This window comes from Trichomonas vaginalis, chromosome V, assembly GCF_026262505.1.
Source record: "Trichomonas vaginalis G3 chromosome V, whole genome shotgun sequence".
NCBI lineage: Eukaryota > Parabasalia > Trichomonadida > Trichomonadidae > Trichomonas > Trichomonas vaginalis.
Window position 1 is genome coordinate 20647591 of NC_067207.1, and position 24576 is coordinate 20672166.

The following is a 24576-nucleotide window of genomic DNA, read 5'->3' on the forward strand; positions in this document are numbered from 1 at the left end:
ATAATAATTCAGAAATTTTGAAAGAAAGACGGCTTTTTTTAATTGAGTGATCTGAAATATAATCAATAAATATTATCAAATTAAAATAAATAAGAGAATTATATAAAAATGTGTTTTTATTTTGAATAAGAATTCAAAAAATGGTTAAAAGTAAATTGTGGTTGAGTAGTGATCCAACTGCTCTACCTTAGAGTATTTCTCCTTTGATTAATCCTCCTTAGATTAATCCTCCTCAGGTTATCCTCAGTCTATCCTCAGACTACTCCTCAGATTATCCTCGGCAAACCCAAATTTTAGCTAAAAGTGACAGGGAAAAAAACGTTTAGTATTAAAAAAAAAGACCGATGAGAGCTTCGTTCGAAATATAGAGGGAACTGAGAATGCGCAACCATTCTCAGGGAATATTGGATGCTATTCCCGTTCCCTCTGTATGGAAAATTGAGGTTTTCAAAGGGAGTTAAAATAATATCAAATTTATACTAATTTACTTCAAAATACAAAAGTATTTGACAGCTAAAATTAGTTACTTTAGCAAGCCTATCAATACCCTTTTACGATTATTGCTACTTTTTCGAAATAAAATAAATTTATTATCAAAAACCTTTTTTTTCTTAGTAAAAATAAACGAAATTTTTTACCTTATGAACTTTTGATGGAAATATGCAAATTTAAAATAATAAAGAAAGCCGCGAGCGAAGCGATCGGCTTAGTTCGAAGATTTTGATTCAAATCTTTGCTGATCTGTAATTCGCGGAAGCCGCGAGCGAATCGAGCGGCTTAGGTCTAAGATTTTGATTCAAATCTTTGCTTATATTCCTTAAGGATACCCTTACATTGCGTAGTTAGAAAGAGAATATGATATTGTCATGATTGCTAAAGTTTTAGGCTCCAGAAATGAATATACATCAAACTGAAACAATTGATAAATTGAATGAACTTTTGAGAGGTTCTCAAATAAAAAAAATTATCTAATTTTTTACAATATTACTATTATTTTATCCACATATGTATATATAGTAATTTGAGAAAACTTTTAGGAAAAAATAAGTTTAATAAAAATCTGAATTTTACTTGTTGTGGGATTGTTATTAATTGACACTCCAGACGTATTACTAATAGTTATGCGTATGCAATTAAAGTATTTCTGATGGACAAAATGTGAGATTTATATCAGATAATTCATTTCTACTATTAAGTTATTCATTTATGAGTTTGCACTTATTCGCACTAAATAAATAACTATTAAAAATTGTTTTAATTAATTGACACCATATAATAGAGTGAATTTTGTTTGATCAAACAACAATAGATGATAGATATAAAGCCAAGAAACTTGCTATTAATATGCTCTACTTGCTATTTCAATGTAAGTATGATATTTTCTAAATGTTTCGTTCAGATAACTTAGATATATTAGTCAAAATTTGAAATTTTAATAGCACATATATTAAAAATAATTATTATTCATAAAAGATTAATGAAATAGTAAAAAAAATCAATCAAATTATAAAAATACAACATTTAGAAGAATTCTTATTATCCTTCAAAAAGTCAGTATTTCTGCTGTAATTTTCTACAACATTGTAGTTATTGCACTTTGTCTATGGATTTGTATATATGTTATATATAAATTATATATCTAAACTGCCCATAAGTGCAATTTTTATATAAATTGTTTATTTCTTTAACAATTTCATATGAAATATGCTTTTTTAAGCGTATCAAAGCTGTGTTCTTAATGTGCATGGATATATCAAGAAAAATGTCGAAAAAAATGTGAATTCACAAATTCACTGAATTTTCACCGTTTTTTGAATTTTGCTACAGCACTAATATTAAATAATACTAAAATCTTCTGTCTTTGTAAAAGAATAAATTCTGACAAAAAGTGCTCGTTTAAATTTAATGATCATCTGTATGACTAAGTGGTAAAAAGTGTTTATGACCAAAAAAGGGTTACATGCTTAGTCTATTTTTCTGACAGGATACTCTAGATTTACATGATCTCTATTTCATATCTCCGTTTTTAGATTCTTCGACAGATTTTATGATAGAAAACCAAGATTAACAAATTTCCGGCATGTTAATGAAGAAATCTGCAGCTACCCTCAATATTATTTCAATAATCAGTATCGTTTCTCTTACAATTTATTTTTTTCTCAATAATTTAACAAGAAATAACAATACACACTTGGTTTTACGTATAAAAGCTAAGTGTCGAACTTAATCAACTTTACTTACTTAGCAAATGAATATTTTTGTGGTTGCGAGTTCTGAATGCTGAAGTTTTAGATTTCTCTATAAATGATATCATTGCACTTACAATGTTGTTCCAGCCTATCGCATAAATCATAGAAAATCCAAAAAAAATAATATAAAGAAAATTCATTCATGAAGTTCAAAAAAATACCGTGTAACATTAAAATTTGTTATGCATAATACATTTTAGCTATTATTGATTTTTTTAATTTTCGAGAAATTGAATGGTGAGTCCGATAGAGAAATTTTTAAAAATCCTAGTGCCTCATAGAAGTAATTTCCCTCGTCTCCCATACTTCCAAATAATATGCATATGACATAAATTTTATGCATTACACAAGTGGCCAATAATATCTATAGAGTAAAAAATTAGAAATTTAATTTTTATATTATAGTTATATTTCAGATTTGCGAGCGTAACTTTTTTCTCCATGGCATACTTGTTTTAAGAGCAAATGATCAAAATCGTCCTTCAATTATTGAAGGAGCTGATATCTTTTGAAAATTGAATTGAAAGGGTATTCAATTTTCAAATTTCCTCTCAATTGGAAACATATCAACTCTATGAATTAACATTATGTGCCTTCACAGTTTATCAGTCATATAAGGTGCTTATAAAGAAAAAAAGTTACGCTCGCAAAATATGTTTTATATAGATTTCACATAAAATAATTATGTAATTTCTAAAAAGAATATTTTTGTTCTTGAATATTAAAGTGTATTGTAGTTTAAAAAGTTTTAAATATGTTGCTAAAATTTCAGGTTTATAGCTCATGTCTAGCATGACTTCTTCGTATGCGCAAAAAATCTGACACGTAAGGGTATCCTTAAATTCTTTATGAAACTCGCAACAGTTCCATAAAAAATTTTAAATTCTAAACTGTCGAAATTACCGATCGGTAATCACACCCTTCATGAGTGTGTCACTTTTTACATGCGTGTCACTTTTAGCTAAAATTCCCCCTACTCGATTATCCTCAGACGAGTCCTCAGATTATCCTCAGATTATCCTCATACTAGTCCTCAGACTACTCCTCAGATTATCCTCAGACTAGTCTTCAGATTATCCTCAGACTACTCCTCAGATTATCCTCGAACTACTCCTCAGATTATCCTCAGACTACTCCTCAGATTATCCTCGAACTACTCCTCAGACTACTCCTCAGATTATCCTCAGACTACTCCTCAGATTATCCTCGAACTACTCCTCAGATTATCCTCGAACTACTCCTCAGATTATTCTCAGACTACTCCTCAGACTACTCCTCAGATTATCCTCGAACTACTCCTTAGACTACTCCTCAGATTATCCTCAGACTACTCCTCAGATTATCCTTAGACTACTCCTCAGATTATCCTCAGATTATCCTCGAACTACTCCTCAGATTATTCTCAGACTACTCCTCAGATTATTCTCAGATTATCCTCGAACTACTCCTCAGACTACTCCTCAGATTATCCTCAGACTACTCCTCAGATTATCCTCAGATTATCCTCGAACTACTCCTCAGATTATCCTCGAACTACTCCTCAGATTATTCTCAGACTACTCTTCAGACTACTCCTCAGATTATCCTCGAACTACTCCTCAGATTATCCTCGAACTACTCCTCAGACTAGTCCTCAGACTACTCCTCAGATTATCCTCGAACTACTCCTCAGATTATCCTCGAACTACTCCTCAGATTATCCTCAGACTACTCCTCAGATTATTCTCAGATTATCCTCAGACTACTCCTCAGATTATCCTCGAACTACTCCTCAGATTATTCTCAGATTATCCTCAGACTACTCCTCAGATTATCCTCGAACTACTCCTCAGATTATCCTCAGACTACTCCTCAGATTATTCTCAGATTATCCTCAGACTACTCCTCAGATTATCCTCGAACTACTCCTCAGATTATTCTCAGACTACTCCTCAGACTACTCCTCAGATTATCCTCGAACTACTCCTTAGACTACTCCTCAGATTATCCTCAGACTACTCCTCAGATTATCCTTAGACTACTCCTCAGATTATCCTCAGATTATCCTCAGACTACTCCTCAGATTATCCTCAGACTACTCCTCAGATTATCCTCGAACTACTCCTTAGACTACTCCTCAGATTATCCTTAGACTACTCCTCAGATTATCCTCGAACTACTCCTCAGATTATCCTCAGACTACTCCTCAGATTATCCTCAGATTATCCTCGAACTACTCCTCAGATTATCCTCAGATTATCCTCAGATTATCCTCAGACTACTCCTCAGATTATCCTTAGTCTTGTCCTCAGATTATCCTCAGACTAGTCTTCAGATTATCCTCAGACTACTCCTCAGATTATCCTCAGATTATCCTCGAACTACTCCTCAGATTATTCTCAGACTACTCCTCAGATTACTCCTCAGATTATCCTCGAACTACTCCTCAGACTACTCCTCAGATTATCCTCGAACTACTCCTCAGATTATTCTCAGACTACTCCTCAGATTATTCTCAGATTATCCTCGAACTACTCCTCAGATTATCCTCAGATTATCCTCAGACTACTCCACAGATTATCCTCCAACTACTCCTCAGATTATCCTCGAACTACTCCTCAGATTATCCTCGAACTACTCCTCAGACTACTCCTCAGATTATCCTCAGACTACTCCTCAGATTATCCTCGAACTACTCCTCAGACTACTCCTCAGATTATCCTCGAACTACTCCTCAGATTATCCTCAGACTACTCCTCAGATTATCCTCAGACTAGTCTTCAGATTATCCTCAGACTACTCCTCAGATTATCCTCAGACTACTCCTCAGATTATCCTCAGATTATCCTCAGACTACTCCTCAGATTATCCTCAGACTACTCCTCAGATTATCCTCAGACTACTCCTCAGATTATCCTCAGACTACTCCTCAGACTACTCCTCAGACTACTCCTCAGATTATCCTCGAACTACTCCTTAGACTACTCCTCAGATTATCCTTAGACTACTCCTCAGATTATCCTCAGACTACTCCTCAGATTATTCTCAGATTATCCTCAGACTACTCCTCAGATTATTCTCAGATTATCCTCAGACTACTCCTCAGATTATCCTCAGACTACTCCTCAGATTATCCTCAGACTACTCCTCAGATTATCCTCAGATTATCCTCGAACTACTCCTCAGATTATCCTCAGATTATCCTTAGACTACTCCTCAGATTATCCTCGAACTACTCCTTAGACTACTCCTCAGATTATCCTTAGACTACTCCTCAGATTATCCTCAGACTACTCCTCAGATTATTCTCAGATTATCCTCAGACTACTCCTCAGATTATTCTCAGATTATCCTCAGACTACTCCTCAGATTATCCTCAGACTACTCCTCAGATTATCCTCGAACTACTCCTCAGATTATCCTCAGATTATCCTCGAACTACTCCTCAGATTATCCTCAGATTATCCTTAGACTACTCCTCAGATTATCCTCGAACTACTCCTCAGATTATCCTCAGACTACTCCTCAGATTATCCTCAGATTATCCTCGAACTACTCCTCAGATTATCCTCAGACTACTCCTCAGATTATCCTCAGATTATCCTCGAACTACTCCTCAGATTATCCTCGAACTACTCCTCAGATTATCCTCGAACTACTCCTCAGACTACTCCTCAGACTACTCCTCAGATTATCCTTAGACTACTCCTCAGATTATCCTCAGATTATCCTCGAACTACTCCTCAGACTACTCCTCAGACTACTCCTCAGATTATCCTCGAATTACTCCTCAGATTATCCTCGAACTACTCCTCAGATTATCCTCGAACTACTCCTTAGACTACTCCTCAGATTATCCTCGAACTACTCCTCAGACTACTCCTCAGATTATCCTCGAACTACTCCTTAGACTACTCCTCAGATTATCCTCGAACTACTCCTTAGACTACTCCTCAGATTATCCTCGAACTACTCCTTAGACTACTCCTCAGATTATCCTCGAACTACTCCTCAGACTACTCCTCAGATTATCCTCGAACTACTCCTTAGACTACTCCTCAGATTATCCTCGAACTACTCCTTAGACTACTCCTCAGATTATCCTCGAACTACTCCTCAGACTACTCCTCAGATTATCCTCGAACTACTCCTTAGACTACTCCTCAGATTATCCTCGAACTACTCCTTAGACTACTCCTCAGATTATCCTCGAATTACTCCTCAGATTATCCTCGAACTACTCCTCAGATTATCCTCGAACTACTCCTCAGACTACTCCTCAGATTATCCTCGAACTTCTCCTCAGACTACTCCTCAGATTATCCTCGAACTACTCCTTAGACTACTCCTCAGATTATCCTCGAACTACTCCTCAGACTACTCCTCAGATTATCCTCGAACTACTCCTCAGACTACTCCTCAGATTATCCTCGAACTACTCCTTAGACTACTCCTCAGATTATCCTCGAACTACTCCTTAGACTACTCCTCAGATTATCCTCGAACTACTCCTCAGACTACTCCTCAGATTATCCTCGAACTACTCCTTAGACTACTCCTCAGATTATCCTCGAACTACTCCTTAGACTACTCCTCAGATTATCCTCGAACTTCTCCTCAGACTACTCCTCAGATTATCCTCGAACTACTCCTCAGATTATTCTCAGACTACTCCTCAGACTACTCCTCAGATTATCCTCGAACTACTCCTCAGACTACTCCTCAGATTATCCTCGAACTACTCCTCAGATTATCCTCAGACTACTCCTCAGATTATTCTCAGATTATCCTCGAACTACTCCTCAGATTATCCTCAGATTATCCTCAGACTACTCCACAGATTATCCTCCAACTACTCCTCAGATTATCCTCAGACTACTCCTCAGATTATCCTCAGACTACTCCTCAGATTATCCTCGAACTACTCCTCAGACTAGTCCTCAGACTACTCCTCAGATTATCCTCGAACTACTCCTCAGATTATCCTCGAACTACTCCTCAGATTATCCTCGAACTACTCCTCAGATTATCCTCAGACTACTCCTCAGATTATCCTCAGACTATCCTCAGATTATCCTCAGATTATCCTTAGTCTTGTCCTCAGATTATTCTTAACACTTTGCATATAAATCTCTAAATAATTTCTTATAATACTTTCTTTTATTTTTATAAAAATTTTAAAAATTAATATTATTTTTTTCTCTAACTACTTTTAATGAGTGAAAAAGAGAAAGAGGGGAAAAAGAGAAAAGAGAAAGAAAAAAAGGGGCGGCGATAATTTTATATTGTTTTGTCTTTCGGCCGAATGGCGGCTACTTCGTACCCGCCATTCGGCCCCAAACATGGCGTATTATTCTATTTTTAAACGGTCATGGCGTAAAACCGTCGCATCCCTACAGGAAAATATAATTATTTCATTACTTATAATATGTCCAAACCTTGTTGTCTATAATGGACATGCTATTCCAAAGAAATATCGCGATTATGCTAAAACTGTTCCAAAACAAGCTTATAAGCTTATAAATGCAGGATTACAGATTGACTATCCAATAGATATTGGAGAAGTTCAAATGGAGATCAATAAATTTAATTTAGATGAACTTTACAATTTTGAAGCCGTTGATAGTGAATCAAGTGCAAGTTTTCCTCCATATATACGAAGCACACCTGATGATTCTCGTAGTGTTTACAGTGTTTTCAGTCAATCTTCTCCAAAATATAGAAAATGTTTCCACTCTCCAAGCAGACACGAATATAAAGAAAATACAGAGAAGAAGAAGATCACCAGAATTCAAAGCCAAAAGCTTTTGAAATCCGTTAAAAATATTTTAGAAAAATCTGGGTTTGATATCCACCAAAATTCCAAAACGTCATCCGTTTTGCTTAAGTTATCAGAATTACTTAATTCTGGAAACATATCATTTTGATATTATTGAAACTTATCTAAGTTATAGTCCATCTCTTATCACAAGAGTTATTCATAATAAACAAATTATACATATTAATTAGATAATTCTGAATTTTCAGAGATAGAGGATCCTTCTGATTCTTCCTTCAAAGGAGAATAGAACGTTAGTTAACGGTTTTTATTTTTTTTTTCAAGTTGACCATTTATCAATTTATTGGGGAAGATAATTTGGTCGAAATCCAAAAGATTATAGATACCAATAAGTCAGTAATGAATGAAGTTGCTGAAATTCATTATTTTTTAATGGAATTCTTTATAATTTAATTGGACTCCAACTTTTTATGCTGCATATACAGGTAAACTAAATGCTATTGAGTTATTCTATAATAATGGAGCTGATTGGTCTATAAAAGATCAACAAGAAGGAAGAAATCCATTGATGTTTGCATTAATTGCAAAAAATTATGAAGTTGTTCAATGGATGGCTTCGAAAAGATGTGGTGTGAATGATTTAAATTTCCGTGGATATACTCCACTAATGATTTCTATTGAAAGTCTTGACCAAACAGGGTTTGATATTTTAATTCAATTTTCTGACATCCATACAAAAAATTCACAAGATGGATGCACTGCATTACATATAGCTGCTTTAGTTGGGAATTTATATATGATTAAAAAACTCATTGAAAAAGGATTAAAGGATGAACCAGATAATTATCAAAGAACACCATCTTATATAGCTGAACAAATGGGCTTTTCCGAAGCTGCAAATTTTATTAAGAACTCATCGGAAGATAGTTCGTTGGAGATGGAGTTGGGCCTTTCATCTGAAGAATCAAATAATAAAATACAACAACCATTTGATTTAAGCCCACTTGCAATTGATAATACTTCTAATAATTCAATTCCTCTTATTGAAGATGGCAATATATTTGTTAAAAATGCACCACCTATTGAAGAGTTATTAATTGATGACTATCAATCGACAACTTTTTTCGGACAACAGAGCGACTCCCCAATACCTTCCTTATCAGACCACAATATACAACTCGGTTTTGCTCCAACAGATTTGTCAATTCAGCAAGAACTGCCTCAATTTGATGTGTCATTTCATAAAGATCTGCCTCCAATGGATGCATCATTGAATGGAGAACTTCCTCCAATTGATGCATCGTTAACTGGATGTCTCCCACCAATCGATTCCAATCAAACAGAACTTCCACCAATTGAATCTAATCAGCAAACAGAACTTCCTCCAATTGATACATCGTTAAACGGAGAACTTCCACCAATTGAATCTAATCAAACAGAACTTCCTCCAATTGAATCTAATCAAACAGAACTTCCACCAATTGAATCTAATCAAACAGAACTTCCTCCAATTGAATCTAATCAAACAGAACTTCCTCCAATTGAATCTAATCAGCAAAAAGAACTCCCTCCAATTGATACATCATTAAATGTTGATCTTCCTCCGATCGATTCCAATCAACAAACAGAACTTCCTCCAATTGAATCTGATCAGCAAACTGAACTCCCACTAATTGATGCATCATTAACTGGAGAACTTCCACCTATTGATGCATCATTAAATGGAGATCTTCCTCCAATTGAATCTAATCAACAAACAGAACTTCCACCTATTGATGCATCATTAAATGGAGATCTTCCTCCAATTGAATCTAATCAACAAACAGAACTTCCTCCAATTGAATCTGATCAGCAAACTGAACTCCCACTAATTGATGCATCATTAACCGGAGAACTTCCACCTATTGATGCATCATTAAATGTTGATCTTCCTCCAATTGAATCTGATCAGCAAACTGAACTCCCACTAATTGATGCATCATTAACTGGAGAACTTCCACCTATTGATGCATCATTAAATGTTGATCTTCCTCCGATCGATTCCAACCAACAAACAGAACTTCCACCAATTGATGCATCATTAACTGGAAGTCTCCCACCAATTGAATCTAATCAAACAGAACTTCCTCCAATTGAATCTAATCAACAAATAGAACTCCCTCCAATTGATACATCATTAAATGTTGATCTTCCTCCGATCGATTCCAATCAACAAACAGAACTTCCACCAATTGATGCATCATTAACTGGAAGTCTCCCACCAATTGAATCTAATCAAACAGAACTTCCTCCAATCGATTCTAATCAACAAACTCTACTTCCTCCAATCGATTCCAATCAGCAATCAGAACTTCCTCAAATTGAAACATCATTGAAGGGAGAACTTCAACCAATTGAATCTAATCAACATACAGATCTTTCTCCAACCGATTCCAAACAACAAATAGAACTTCCACCAATCGATGCATCATTGAATGGAGAACTTCCTCCAATTGATAGTAAACAGAAAACAGAGCTTGTTCCATGTAAAAATGAAGAAGAAAAGGAACTTCCCCACCATGGTGCGTCATTAGCTGGAGATCTCTCTCTAATTGAAAAACCACTGAATGGAGATCTTCCGCCAATTGAATCTAATCAACAAATAGAACTTCCTCCAATTGAAACATCATTGAATGGGGAACTTCCTTCGATTGATATCAAACAACAAGTGGAGCTACAATCTACAGAAAATGAAGTTGTTCCTTCAATTGATTCTAATCAACAAACAGAACTTCCACCAATTGAAACATCATTGAAGGGAGAACCTCCTTCGGTTGTTATCTCTTCAGAAAAAGAACACCTTCCAATTGATATTAATCAACAATCTGAGCTTACTCCAATTGAAATGCCTGTGAATCAAGAGCTTCCTCCAATCGTTAATAATCAACAAACAGAACTTTCTCCACTTGATATATCTTTAAATGGAAAAAATCCTCCAATTGATAATAATCATCAAGCTGATAGTCCTCCTATTGAAGCCAATGTTAATAAAGAACTTCCTCAAATTGAAGCATCCTCGAACGAAGAACTTCCTCCAATTGATAATATACAACATGCAGAATGTCATCCTAATGAAGTGTCACTTGAACAAGAACTTCTTCCAATAAGCAACAATCAGCAAATTAATCTTCCTACAAATCAGATTTCTGAACAAAAAGATCCACTTCCTAATGATTCTAATTCTGCTTGCTCCTCGAATTCAGAAATTCCTACATCATCCCCTGATAATACCCCTAACCAAAGTCTACAACGTGAAGTTCAGCAAAATATCACAAATTCTATTTCAAATTATTCCCAGATTAAACAAAAAGATATCAATATTGATTCACAAATCAGCGAGAAAATTCCCCAAGAAAGCTCTGAAATTAATAACTCTTCAGATAAGATTCATCAGCAACCTATCATTGATGCAAAAATAAATCATGATTCATCTCAATCTGATAAAGCTTCCTACTTAAGTGAACTAGTCAATAATAAGAAAAAGATCGAATTTGATTCTTCATCTCAAAACGAAGATGTTTCAGATACAATTTCATATAGTGACATATCACAACCACCAACTAAAATTATTGATCCAGTTCAAAGAGAATATTTAAAGAAACAAATTGTGTTTGTAATTGAAAACAAACAATTCGATCAATATTATGATTTCCTCCGAGGCAATGTTTCGGAATTTGCCTTCGCCGCATTCGAACTTGGAAGCTCTGAAGCCCTTAAAATTTTGTATAATATAGGATATCCAATAAACATAAAGAACCAAGATAATGAAACGTTGTTGCATGCTGCATCAAAGAATAATAGAACTCAATTAGTTACTGCCTTATTAGCATTAGGAATAGATGTTAATGTTCGTTCTAATGAAAACAAATCAGCTCTTTATTTAGCAATTGAACATGGTAATGTAGAAATTACAAAATTACTTCTTGAAAATGGAGCTAGGATATCAGAAAATGGAATGTCCGAGCTTGATCTTGCTATGAATAATAGAGGTAAATGTAAGAAAGAAAATGAAATTTGGTTTATTATGAGAAAACATTTCAATATAGTATCATCAGTTTCATCTGAAGAGATTTTGACTTTTCTCAAAAGTGGTGATGAAAACTATTTGATTCAATCAGTCGAAAATGGTTTGATGCAATTGGATGCAAAAGACGAAGATGATAATACTTTATTGCATTGGTCAGCAGCTGCTGGTCTTTCTAAATTATCAAACTATTTGATTGAGCATGAAGCAGATATTAATACTCAAAATTCAATGAAGAAAACACCTCTTCATTTTGCTGCACTCAAAAATATGATTGAAACAGCAAAATTACTCATCAACAAATATGCACAACTTATTGCAGATTCAAATGGAGATTCGCCAATCGAATATGCCAAGAAAGAAGAAATGAAACAATTATTAATGAACTATGGAAAGAAGCTTTTATATTCTATGCTTAATGATCACAAGAACCTAAAGAAATTGCTCAATACAAGTAAGACATTGAGAAGCGAGTATCAAAATCAAATTTTATGTGAAGTTATTAAAAGTAAGTTTGAAAAATCTGTCTTAATGCTCCTTAAAAACAATGCGAATGTTAACTTTAGAGACCAATTATCTAGTAACAACACAATACTTCATTTGGCTGTTTTATCAAACAATGAAACAATTTGTAAGATTGTTTTGAAGTATCATCCACTTATTCTTACAAATTCTGACGGAAAATATCCTCAAGATTTGTGCAAGAATGAAGAAATTACAAAAATTATTAAGCATGAATATAAGAAACAAGTAACAAACTTAGATAAAATCATTAAGCAAGATGATTCAGAGCAGCTAAATGAGTTACTATCCAAAGGATTTGATCCGGAATTTGCAATGAATGGATTCCATTTGATTCATATTGCAACTTCAGTTGGTGCCACAAAATGCGTAGTTGTTTTGTGTCAGAATGGAGCAAAGAATTCAAAGACTAAGAAAGGAGATACTGCTGTTGAAATTGCTGTTTCATTTAACCAAATTGAAATATTTGAAACTTTGATTCGTGCTGGATTTAAACCACATAAAATTCCAAAATTATATGAAAGAACAAAAGATGAAAACATGAAGAAGATGATTGACTTATACAAGGACTTTTATACAGCGATTAAGTATCTTGATGATGAAAAGTCATTTGAGGAAACATTCGAAAAGAAAAAGGAATTCTTAACAAAATTTGGAGGGCTATTATTGATGAAAGCTGTGGAAAGCAAAGCAGAAAACGCAGTTAAATACTTGCTACAAAACAATATTGATCCTAAATATGTCGATATCTACGGTAATTCGCCAGTTCATTATGCTGCACTTTCCGGAAATGAAGCAATTATCAAAATACTAGCTCAATACAAGGCTGATATGAATTGTCAAAATAGAAAAGGAGTTTTTCCGTTGGTAAAAGCAGTCCAAAAGAGAAATATTCCAGTCATATCTCTTCTCATTTCCCTTGGAGCTAGTAGTAAACTCCAATTCGAAGGAGATTCTTTAATTCAATATGCAACAAAACTTGGATTTGATGATGTCGTAGATTTACTTAAGAATATTAATTAAAATATATAGAGTATATTATTTGTATTAAATAAAGAATATTTTTTATTTTCAAAAATTACTTTCAAATAGAGTCCATAATGACTAAAAGTTTACAATGTAAAAGCTATTATTTCAATATGCCACCAACGATGAAAAGAAAAAAAAAATCTTAAAATTTTGAGCATTTCAGCAATTGAATGGTTTACTTTATCTAGTATATCAAGGTTTCTGTATTTGGTCCTCAAAAAGTGGCATAAATGCAAAAAATGTTTGGTGAATAAGCTATTTGTTATTATTTTTAATATGTAAAGAGGATAATTTTGGTGTTATATATAATAATGATTTCACATTCCTTATTAAGGCTCCAGAAAATCTCAACGGTTCATATGAGATTCCATCAACTGTCAAATATATTGGCTCCAGCACAAAATTATCTGATAGTCCCTTTTTTGGATGCAAAAGTCTCATTACTTCTATTACTTTTGCTATGTTTAGTCAATGTATTTCGATTTGTAGCTTTTGTTTCTCAGAATCCAACCTCGAATCAGTTGATATGCAATATTGTACCAACTTGCTAGCATTAAACAACTCTCTTTTTCGAAAATGTCCCAAATTAAAAACAGTAAATTTCCCTCCAAAAATCACTTACATTGGATCTGGCTGCTTCAATTACGACTCTGCATTATCAAGAATTGTCCTGCCTGACTCTGTTGAAATAATTGAAGACAATACAGCACAAGATAGCGGTGTTTTTAAAGGAACAATTGATGTAATTGAAATTTCCAGGAACTCGAATTTGACGAAAATTGGAGCTGAATCTTTTGCTGAATCAAGAATTAAGACCATTTTCATTCCGAAGCATGTTAAGCATATGATGGGACAGACATTTTTTGGTTGCAAATTTGAATCAATTCAAATTGATCCTGATAATCCATATTTTAAAACAGATTCTATATCAATATTCACCGGAGAAAACAATAATTCTTTGGTGTATGTAAGTTCGGCTTTTAATCAAGATTATGTTGTTCCATCGTTCGTATTGAATTTGAAAATTGCTTGTTTTAGGAAATGTAGTGTTAGAAGTATAAGTTTTCATGAGAATATTTTAGCAATTGATGCATTAGCTTTTGCATATACACCTATCACAGAAATAACAATTCCAAATAATATTAAAGTATTAGGAACTAGTCTGTTTCAAGGATGTACTAAACTTAGAACAATAAATCTTCCAAATGACTATACTAAGATTGGTATCGCTTGTTTCGTTGACTGTAAGAGTCTTCAAAGTTTATACATTTCGGATCAGTTGGATTATATTGGTGAAGGTGCATTTACAGGATGCAACTCAACAATGATTTTCTACTCATCTGGAAATAGCAAGCTTGAAATTTCTGGAAATATTTTATTATCTGATGAAAGGAAAAATATGCTACAATACATTGGAGATGATGAAAACGCTGTTGTTAATGCACCACCAGAATTGACTTCGATCGGAGGTTCTTGTTTTGTAAATAAAAAGCTCAAAACAATTACTTTCAATGGAGATCAATTAACTAAAATTGGTAAGAGAGCATTTGATTCATCAACAATAACATCGAGTTCATTACCTAGTAGTTTAACGACATTAGGACAAGAATGTTTCAGAAGTTGTTCGAAATTAACAACTGTTGTTTTCAATGGAAATTTGATAACAGAAATTCCTGATTATTGCTTTAATCAGTGCAACAAACTAAGCAATATTCAGTTGCCATCATCGATAAGAAGCATTGGAACTTTCGCATTCTATTCATGTTCTGCAATCGGTGATATATCTTTAAACAATTTAATAAATGTTAGTGAACAAGCTTTTTCTAATAGTGGTTTAACAGTCTTCAACATTCAAAATACTATGAACAGAATTGATTTTTCATGCTTTAGTAATTGTTTATCTTTGGAAGAAGTAACAATTAGTTGCCCAATAATTCCATTGGAGTGTTTTATCGGTTGCCAAAATTTAAGAAGATTGAATCTCAATGAAGGAATAAAAACAATAAAATCAAAAGCCTTTTATCAGTGTTCTAGTATCGAATCTTTCACCATTCCAGCAAGTCTTACGGATATAGAATCATTCGCTTTCAGAGGATGTACGAATTTGAATAGAGTTTCATTAAGTTTGGGAAGTAATTTGATCACTATTTTAGGAGGTTGTTTTGTTGAATGCGTTAATTTGTTTTCAATTACAGTTTCAAAAGATGATACAAAATTTAAATTTAGTAATGGCGCTTTAACTGACTACGCAGAGACTAAGATTTACACATTCATTCCTTGTTCTTCTATTCAGACTTTTGTTGTGCCTCCTAATACAGTTAGTATTCAAAGCTATGCTTTTATGTCATGCAAAAACCTAATTAGGATAATATTTAGTGGGAGCAGTATCAAGACCATTGGTTATCAATCATTTACTGATTGTTCTTCTTTATCATTTCTTTTCCTTGGTACATCAGTTCAGTTATCTGAAATACAGGATATGGCATTTGATGGTTGTCCTTTGTTAAGAAGATGCGGAGCTATTTCATGTCCAACTTCTGCTGCGCAGATTTTCAAATCGAAGTTTGATATTCCAAATCATTCTTTTTCAACTAATTGTCCAAATGGATACATCACATGCAAATCAAAACCTAATGCTTTCAGTTTCTCTATATCTTTAACCATGCCGATGATTCTAATGTAATCTTTATTAATTTTTTCATTTCATAGAATAAATAACTGATTTGATCTTTATATATATGGTTTTTAATTATATTATATATTCAAGATGGGCATATGTCACATTCAAAAAAAAATTCACCGTGAAAAAGAGTAATTTAACAAATTTTTGGGACAAATTTTCATATTGTTGTAAACAGAAATTCATCAAAAGTGACACCTCAGAAAAGCTAAAATATTGAATTTTTGGAACTTTTGATAGAGCACGTTTTTAAATATTAATTAAAGTAAATGTATATTTTGTAAAGATTCTTTTTAATAAAAAAAATAAAATTTTGAAGAAGAACACAAAATCTTCTGAAAAATAATATCACATAAACTCATATTATTTTCTAATATATAACTATTTTATATAAAAATCAAATTCAATGATCTTAAAAGCGAAGGATAAACCTCAAAATTTACGAATATAATGAGTGGGAATATAATGCTTATCTATCATAAAACCATATGAAATATCAATTTTTGCTTTACGCCTAATTTTTGACGACAATTAGCAAAAAATGTTAAATGTTAACACTCAGTCCATTTGAATATGAAAAATAAAATTGACTTTGATTAAATGTTTTTATTTATCATGCAATTCTTCTTGCGACCAAAGATTTGAATAAAAGTTCAAAAAATAAGATAGCTTAAAAAATAATATACGGTAGTGTTTACTAATAGATGAATAGTATATAAATTCTATTAAAATGGATTTGATCCAAAAAAATATATAAAATTTGATCATAAATAAAATCGTTTTAAATTACTTCTTCATTTAAATTATAACAATTATTTTTGGTTTTATATTTTTTGGATCAAATCCATTTTAATAGAATTTATATACTATTCATCTATTAGTAAACACTACCGTATATTATTTTTTAAGCTATCTTATTTTTTGAACTTTTATTCAAATCTTTGGTCGCAAGAAGAATTGCATGATAAATAAAAACATTTAATCAAAGTCAATTTTATTTTTCATATTCAAATGGACTGAGTGTTAACATTTAACATTTTTTGCTAATTGTCGTCAAAAATTAGGCGTAAAGCAAAAATTGATATTTCATATGGTTTTATGATAGATAAGCATTATATTCCCACTCATTATATTCGTAAATTTTGAGGTTTATCCTTCGCTTTTAAGATCATTGAATTTGATTTTTATATAAAATAGTTATATATTAGAAAATAATATGAGTTTATGTGATATTATTTTTCAGAAGATTTCATTCTATATGCCTATGAAAAGTACTCTCAAAACTAACTTTTCCTAATTATAATTAAATCTAGAATATTGTATTATGCTTAGTATTATTTCATTTTTCTCATTCAATTTAGAATTTACAAATGTCAAAAAATTGAGAGCTGTCACTTTTGATGAATTTCTGTTTATTACAATATACATATAAAATGGAATTAAAATGATTATTTCAAATTTTAAAAAATAAATTTGATCTTGAATGAATCGTTTTTTCAAAAGATACACTTAGAAAAGATTGATAATTTTCTTCCAATTGGCAAGGAAATCCAAAAGGGGTCGTTTTAAAAGTCAAATTCAAGGGAAATTTATTTTGCCACTTTTAATTAATTTTGATGGCCACTAATCAAACAAGACATGATGATTATAATCAACTTTTCGGGATTTATAAAGATTACATCCAGGCATGGGACAGGATTTATTGCCTCAATTCACATAAATCTGAAGATGTTAAAGAAATATACAAAATAATTGTATCAGTTTTAATCAATAAGTATCAACTATCACCATACTATGTATTTTATAGAATAAGTTACATAATTCTTTATAGAAATCGATTTACAAAAGAATATATGGAAATAATTTATAAAATTTATGAAGATTATCATCCAAGTTTTGAATATATTAATCCCATATGTATTTATTTCTTAAATACGGTCTATAATGTCGAAATACCATCAAAATTCATACAAGAATCAATATCTTTCAAAGATTCAAATTACATTTTGGATGTTCACGAGCCAAGTACTGTTTTCAGAGCAATTATGGACGATAATTTCGAAGAATTCGTCAAATGCTCTGAGAAAGAAGACTTCCAAGACAATGATATCATAACAAACTTAATGTATCCTGAAGAAGAAATGAGTTTGATTGAACTTTGCACTTATTACGGTTCTTCAAATTGTTTCAAGCTTTTGAGATCAAAATTTCAGACAAAACTCACAGATTCTTGCTTAAAATATTCATTTTTAGGTGGCAGTTCAGAGATTATTAATGAATGCCTAAAGTATTGCACACTTTCCAATGAATGCATGGATTTCGCAATAATCTCCCACAATGTTGATTTTATTTCATTTTTACTACAAAAGCAATTGACAATCAACTTGTTCAATTGCAGTTGTTTTAATAATTTACAAGCATTTTTAATATTCTTTGATAACTGTGATGATTTGAATTATTGCTTTTCTTTTTCATCCCTTTTTGATATTCCTTCTCTTTGTCAATTTTTCATCGACAAAGGATGCGATATCGATGCAGTTGATGAAATGCTACAAACTGCTCTGTTTAAAGCAGCATCAATTAATGCAATAGAAGTTGCAGAATTACTTATTTCTAATGGTGCTGACGTTAATTATCAAAATGAATATCAAGAAACTCCTATTTTTGCAGCAGCATCAAGGAATCATCATGAAATGGTTAAATATTTGATTTCAAAAGGTGCAGCAATTAATGTTACCAACGAAAATGGTGAGTCTGCATTTCATGTTGCAATACGGTTCAATTGCGAAAAAGTTGTCGAAGCATTTATTGAAAATGGTTTTGATCCAACTACAAAATTTGATGATGAAACACCCATGGAAATAGCAGCTGCAACAGAGGCAGTTGATGCTCTGAAAGTTCTGATTTCTCATGGAGCTGATTTCAATGAAGTAAATGAAAAAGGAATGAATTTACTTCATACATCCGCAATTACTGGTTCTGAAAATATAACGAAATTTTTAATAAAGCACGGTTTAGATGTAAATAAGCTTGACATTCATGGAAACTCATCACTTATTTATGCAATTGAAGGTAACCATGTTGATACTGCTAAAATACTCATTACTTCTGGAGCTGATATCCATATCAACAACAATAATAAAGATAATTTGCTCCATATTGCTGCAAAATCAGATTGCATTGATATGTTTAAATATTTAGTTACACTTGGACTAAATATTGATGAGAAAAATGCTGATGGGAAAACTCCAATTGACATTGCAAAAGAAAATGATTTTGATGACATAATATCAGTGAGAAACTAACTTAAAAAAAATATTTAATTTACAAACTAAAAATATGAAAATTACACATGTTTCTTATTATTTTTCAAAAATATTTCTTGCTATCTTACAGTGGTTTCATTAATTTAAAAAACAAGCCAAAAATTTATTTCTCAAAATATTTTTCCTCATATTGTTGGGGCATTTTCTTAGGAGAGGGTAAATTTGAATACCATTCAAAAGTAAAAATTCACAATTTGTTCGATTTTGTAATAAACAGAAATTCATCAAAAGTGACAGCTCTCAATTTTTTGACATTTGTAAATTCTAAATTGAATGAGAAAAATGAAATAATACTAAGCATAATACAATATTCTAGATTTAATTATAATTAGGAAAAGTTAGTTTTGAGAGTACTTTTCATAGGCATATAGAATGAAATCTTCTGAAAAATAATATCACATAAACTCATATTATTTTCTAATATATAACTATTTTATATAAAAATCAAATTCAATGATCTTAAAAGCGAAGGATAAACCTCAAAATTTACGAATATAATGAGTGGGAATATAATGCTTATCTATCATAAAACCATATGAAATATCAATTTTTGCTTTACGCCTAATTTTTGACGACAATTAGCAAAAAATGTTAAATGTTAACACTCAGTCCATTTGAATATGAAAAATAAAATTGACTTTGATTAAATGTTTTTATTTATCATGCAATTCTTCTTGCGACCAAAGATTTGAATAAAAGTTCAAAAAATAAGATAGCTTAAAAAATAATATACGGTAGTGTTTACTAATAGATGAATAGTATATAAATTCTATAAAAAAAAAAAAAAAAAAAAAAAAAAAAAAGGTAGTGGGGCTTCCAGGCACTTCGTGCCTTCTAGCCCTGAGGATGATTGGTATAATGAAGTTTTTTTTTCTTGGGGTGTCCTTCCAGGCACTTCGTGCCTTCTAGCCCACATAAATGAAGTTTTTATTCGGAGGTCTTCCAGGAGCTTTTCACAAATTATATATGTTTTCATGTTTTGTCAAGACTTCTTCGTAAATGTTTTGTCAAGACTTCTTCGTAAATGTTTTGTCAAGACTTCTTCGTAAAATCAGACAAAAATAATGTTTAGGGTAGAAGGTTAGATATAACCTCTTTTCTAACCTCTTTTCTACCCTCTTGAATTTGTCAAGATTTCTTCGTCATAGGCACGGAGATAGGACGGTTATTTTACAAAACTGACAACACTTTGACCGAGTAGTTTTTTGTGCTGAACAAAAAGTGTCATATAAACATCTGTCAAAAACCGTTTTTTACTTCACTTAAAATGCCACGTAAGCTACGTAAGAATATACGTAAGAGGAAGGGAGCATTGAAACATCCAATAGTAAAACTAACACCACAACAACAGTTGCAACAACAAATTATGAATGACCCCACTATGTTGCAACAAATGTCAAGCAACCCTATGCTTTTAAACCGAGTTATTGGTGCACAGAGTGGAGGTTTAAGAGCGGCACTTTTAGCGAAAATGGCAGGCTATGGTGGAGCTGCAGACGGAACAGCTTATAACCCTCAAAGTCAAATGAATTTGAGTTCACTCAAAAATCAAATATCAGATGTCAAAAAGTCAAACATAGACATACAGAAGCAAATAAGTGAAAACGAAAAGAAACTAGAATATGACAGACACACAAAGAAACTCAATGAGTTAAACGTAGAGAAAAAGAAGAAAGAAGAACAACTGAAAGAACTAAGTACAGAGGAATATGCGAAAAAAGTGTCAGAAAAAGCAGCAGAAGTAGCAAAAATGGAACAAGATGTCATAAATTTGAAAAACCATACTACTCGATATAAAGTACTGAAAGATGAAGAAATAAAACAAAAAGCCCTGAAGACATATATGGATAGCGATGAGTATAAAAAAGAAGTTGAAGCAACTGTAAAGGCAGAAAAACTTTTACAGTTGCAAAACCAAACCGTACAGTATGAAAACTTAGCACAAGAAAGTAAAAATAACGACGCAGCCATGCAAAAGGCAATGAAAAGCTCAGAATATATAAAAGCTAACAATGACTGGTTAGATGCCCAAGCCAACGCTAAAGCAGCCCAGCTTATAGGGTCAATAAGGACAAAAATACAAGCGGATGAAGACAGTTCAAATGAAGCTTTAACAAATGCTGACTTTAAGAACGCCTTCGAAGCTCTTCATAGTAAGGTGAAACAAGTGAACGACTTCTCATCTGGAAAGAAACTGAAGTCTGAAGGTTTCGACAAAGAGTTAAAAGAAGTAGCACAAAATATGACGAAAATAACAGATGCAGCAACGAGACAGGCAGTTCAAAGTGCCTATGACGCCGTTAGAGCAACTGTTGTGAAAAGTCAAGAAAAAGAGTTACAACAGACCAAAACAGACCTAGTAAATGCTTTCTTAAGAACGAAAAGTCAGGTAGGACATTACGCTGCAGATGGAACATATGTGCCAGCTGGTGGAACTTATATACCACCAAACCCTCCAAGAGAAGCACCTGCACCAGGACTACCTAGAACATTTACATCGTCACATGGACATAGACACAGGCATGCACCAAAACCAGCACAACAACCACCTCCACAACCAGCACAACAACCAACACAACAACCAGCACAGCAACCAACAGTTCAAAATCCAGCACAACCACCTCCACAACCAGCACAGCAACCACAAACAGAGCAAGGACATAAAAGAAGTAGAGAACAAGGAAACCAAGAATTCTTAAAAATGCTTAAAGAAGAGTGTGGTTTCCCAGATACTGTTGACTTTAGTGACAGATATAAAGAAGCTATTGGAAAGTTCAAGGATGGAAATACTGACCCGAACCTATTTAGCTTTATGGCTCAGCACCAAAACGGATATAATCTCAAACCTGGAAAATACAAGCTCGCTAAGGGATATGATTTAATAGCATATCATCCAAATGACATGGATGAATTTACTCCGAGATATTTGATGTCAGAGCTAAATGACAATTCAACTTTCGTCATGAAACGCGTAAAAAATAGAGACGGAACGAAAAGAACAAAAGCTTATGAATGCGGATGACGTAGATAGGGAAATTGTTGAAAACGGTCTCGGAATATATGAAATGCCAGCAGATGAGGTACAAGAAACTCCACAGGAAGAAGTTCAGATACAACCAGACATGGAAGAAATAGTTCAGCAACAACAGCTAGAAGAGCCTGAAGGAAACGAACAAGTCACTCCTTTGGAAACTAACTTCACAGAACTAGATGAAGATTTGGAACAGCCGAAAAATCTTGACCCTCAACAAGAGCATGAGGTGAATATGGAATCTTTCCAAGAGTCTAAGAAAGATTCGGCTGACATAGTAGAAGAATATCGAAAAATGTTTGCCGACATACAAAAGACTCCAACACCAGATGAAAATATTCAGCATAGAATGGAAGTACTGAAAGAAAATGTACACAAATACAACAACCCTTTTTACTTACGAGCATTTAACGTTCAATCTTCGGATGAACTCGGTGAAAATAAAAGGTTAAATTTCAAGAAAACATATAGAAATGAAACATTGTTTAAAGTTCATTCAGAACCTAACCAAGATGGAAACAAACCTACTTTTGTTTCTGCAGACGATGGAACTACAATGAGATGGGGTCATAAAGCTAACCCGGATAGGTGGTTCATAAACTTACAACCACAATTCCAAGAAGTTGTAGACGCAATGGAAGTCAATGGTGAACCAGATATAGCTGGTATTTTCAGCGCGGCTTTAATGCCATTGAAAGATATGAAAGATGCAGATATTTTGAACCAGTATGAAATGAACATGGCTGATGGAAATATAACACCTGACGTTCTAGAACATTTATCTCAAAGAACTACACAGAACCATAGAGATGGTATATTTGGTGAAGAGTTTAGAAAGAAAGTTAGGGAGAGAGAAGGAAGAGAACCTATTGTACATGACCTTGCAAACGAAAGTTTACAAAATGTCATAAAAACTTACTTTGCAGACGATGAATCGAGAAGGGATGAATATTTAAGAAAACTCAAATGGACAGTACCAAATGAAATGTTAGTATTGAAAAACATGTTCCTTGACAAAATAAAACCAACTACAGAAATAAACGACGCAAGACTGAAAGATTGGGTAAAAGCTTTCCCATTCACAAAAGATATAGTTGGTAACATGGAAAGAAAACCAGAATGGCTACAAAAACATATATTTGGAAACGAGCTTATTCCATATGGACAGGCACTGTTTGAAGCGCTTGAACCGGAAACTCAGGAAAGAGTCATGCAAACAATACGCGAAGACTCAAATACAGACTATGACAAACTCTTTCTAGGATATAGGTTACCTGAGATGGGCGACCAGAGTCCAAAGGCAAAAAGGACATGGGAAATTTGCAACATACTAGATGAACATAATGCAAAGATGCAACAACTTCAAGCAGAGGGCAATGAAGGAAAAAGAAGAGTTAAAAACTCAGTCAGGAAGAAAGTAAAGCTTGGTCCACGTGGGTTCTATTATGACATATAAATCCAACTATTCTATATTTTTACTCATATGAAATGTACGCCGCTCAGAATATAACGCCAACAGTTTTGGATGCTATGAATGGAAATGTTTCCGAATGGTATAACGAATGCGACAATGCCATTAGAAGGTCAGAAATAGTTCCTGGAACTTACGAATATACAACTGCTGTTTCTTATGGAAACGTAGGTGAGTTTGGAGAAGGTTCTTCAACAACAGTAGATATTGCATGCGACAGGTTTCATATTATTTCTATTGACAACTCATTCTTATACGTGGAACAAGACATTGAAATAAAACCTTCTGCCAAGTTGTCTGACAAGAAAGGTTGCAATGGAATTTTCTATGTCGGATACCAATATGCTCCAGAAGTTTTCATGGGATATAAGATATATTCTAACTCTGACTTAGTTCAAACAGTAACATGGGCAAACTATGAATGGTTCGCTTTAAGAAACTCAGTAC

The 24576-nt window shown here is 33.1% G+C and overlaps 5 protein-coding genes and 1 pseudogene across 6 annotated transcripts, besides 6 other annotated features; all 6 read left to right on the top strand.

Annotated features, from left to right (window-relative positions):
- Nucleotides 1-279: 279 nt before the first annotated feature.
- Nucleotides 280-821: a mobile genetic element.
- A 2262-nt stretch (nt 822-3083) lies between these two features.
- Nucleotides 3084-3228: a mobile genetic element.
- Nucleotides 3229-7570: 4342 nt separating this feature from the next.
- On the top strand, nt 7571-8213 carry TVAGG3_0373250 (uncharacterized protein; the record flags this gene model as incomplete). Its single annotated transcript, XM_001314475.1, has 1 exon — nt 7571-8155. One exon carries the CDS (start codon nt 7571-7573, stop codon nt 8153-8155), a length of 585 nt encoding a protein of 194 aa, XP_001314501.1.
- Nucleotides 8214-8575: 362 nt separating this feature from the next.
- Nucleotides 8576-13615, top strand: TVAGG3_0373260 (ankyrin repeat and DEATH domain-containing protein family; the record flags this gene model as incomplete). Its single annotated transcript, XM_001314474.1, has 1 exon — nt 8576-13615. The coding sequence occupies one exon, from the start codon at nt 8576-8578 to the stop codon at nt 13613-13615; it is 5040 nt and encodes a 1679-aa protein (XP_001314500.1).
- Nucleotides 13616-14081: 466 nt separating this feature from the next.
- On the top strand, nt 14082-16304 carry TVAGG3_0373270 (structural constituent of cell wall; the record flags this gene model as incomplete). Its single annotated transcript, XM_001314473.1, has 1 exon — nt 14082-16304. One exon carries the CDS (start codon nt 14082-14084, stop codon nt 16302-16304), a length of 2223 nt encoding a protein of 740 aa, XP_001314499.1.
- A 163-nt stretch (nt 16305-16467) lies between these two features.
- Nucleotides 16468-16505: a mobile genetic element.
- Nucleotides 16506-17682: 1177 nt separating this feature from the next.
- Nucleotides 17683-17719: a mobile genetic element.
- A 203-nt stretch (nt 17720-17922) lies between these two features.
- On the top strand, nt 17923-19717 carry TVAGG3_0373300 (spectrin binding; the record flags this gene model as incomplete). The annotated part of the gene is made up of 1 exon (XM_001314472.1): nt 18155-19606. The coding sequence occupies one exon, from the start codon at nt 18155-18157 to the stop codon at nt 19604-19606; it is 1452 nt and encodes a 483-aa protein (XP_001314498.1).
- Nucleotides 19718-19834: 117 nt separating this feature from the next.
- Nucleotides 19835-19871: a mobile genetic element.
- A 1998-nt stretch (nt 19872-21869) lies between these two features.
- TVAGG3_0373320 lies at nt 21870-22832 on the top strand (annotated as a pseudogene). The gene has a single exon. A coding segment is annotated over exon 1 (963 nt).
- A 460-nt stretch (nt 22833-23292) lies between these two features.
- TVAGG3_0373330 (protein of unknown function, DUF4106 family) lies at nt 23293-24114 on the top strand (the record flags this gene model as incomplete). The annotated part of the gene is made up of 1 exon (XM_051231855.1): nt 23293-24114. The coding sequence occupies one exon, from the start codon at nt 23293-23295 to the stop codon at nt 24112-24114; it is 822 nt and encodes a 273-aa protein (XP_051101585.1).
- An 86-nt stretch (nt 24115-24200) lies between these two features.
- Nucleotides 24201-24576: part of a mobile genetic element that runs on past the window's edge.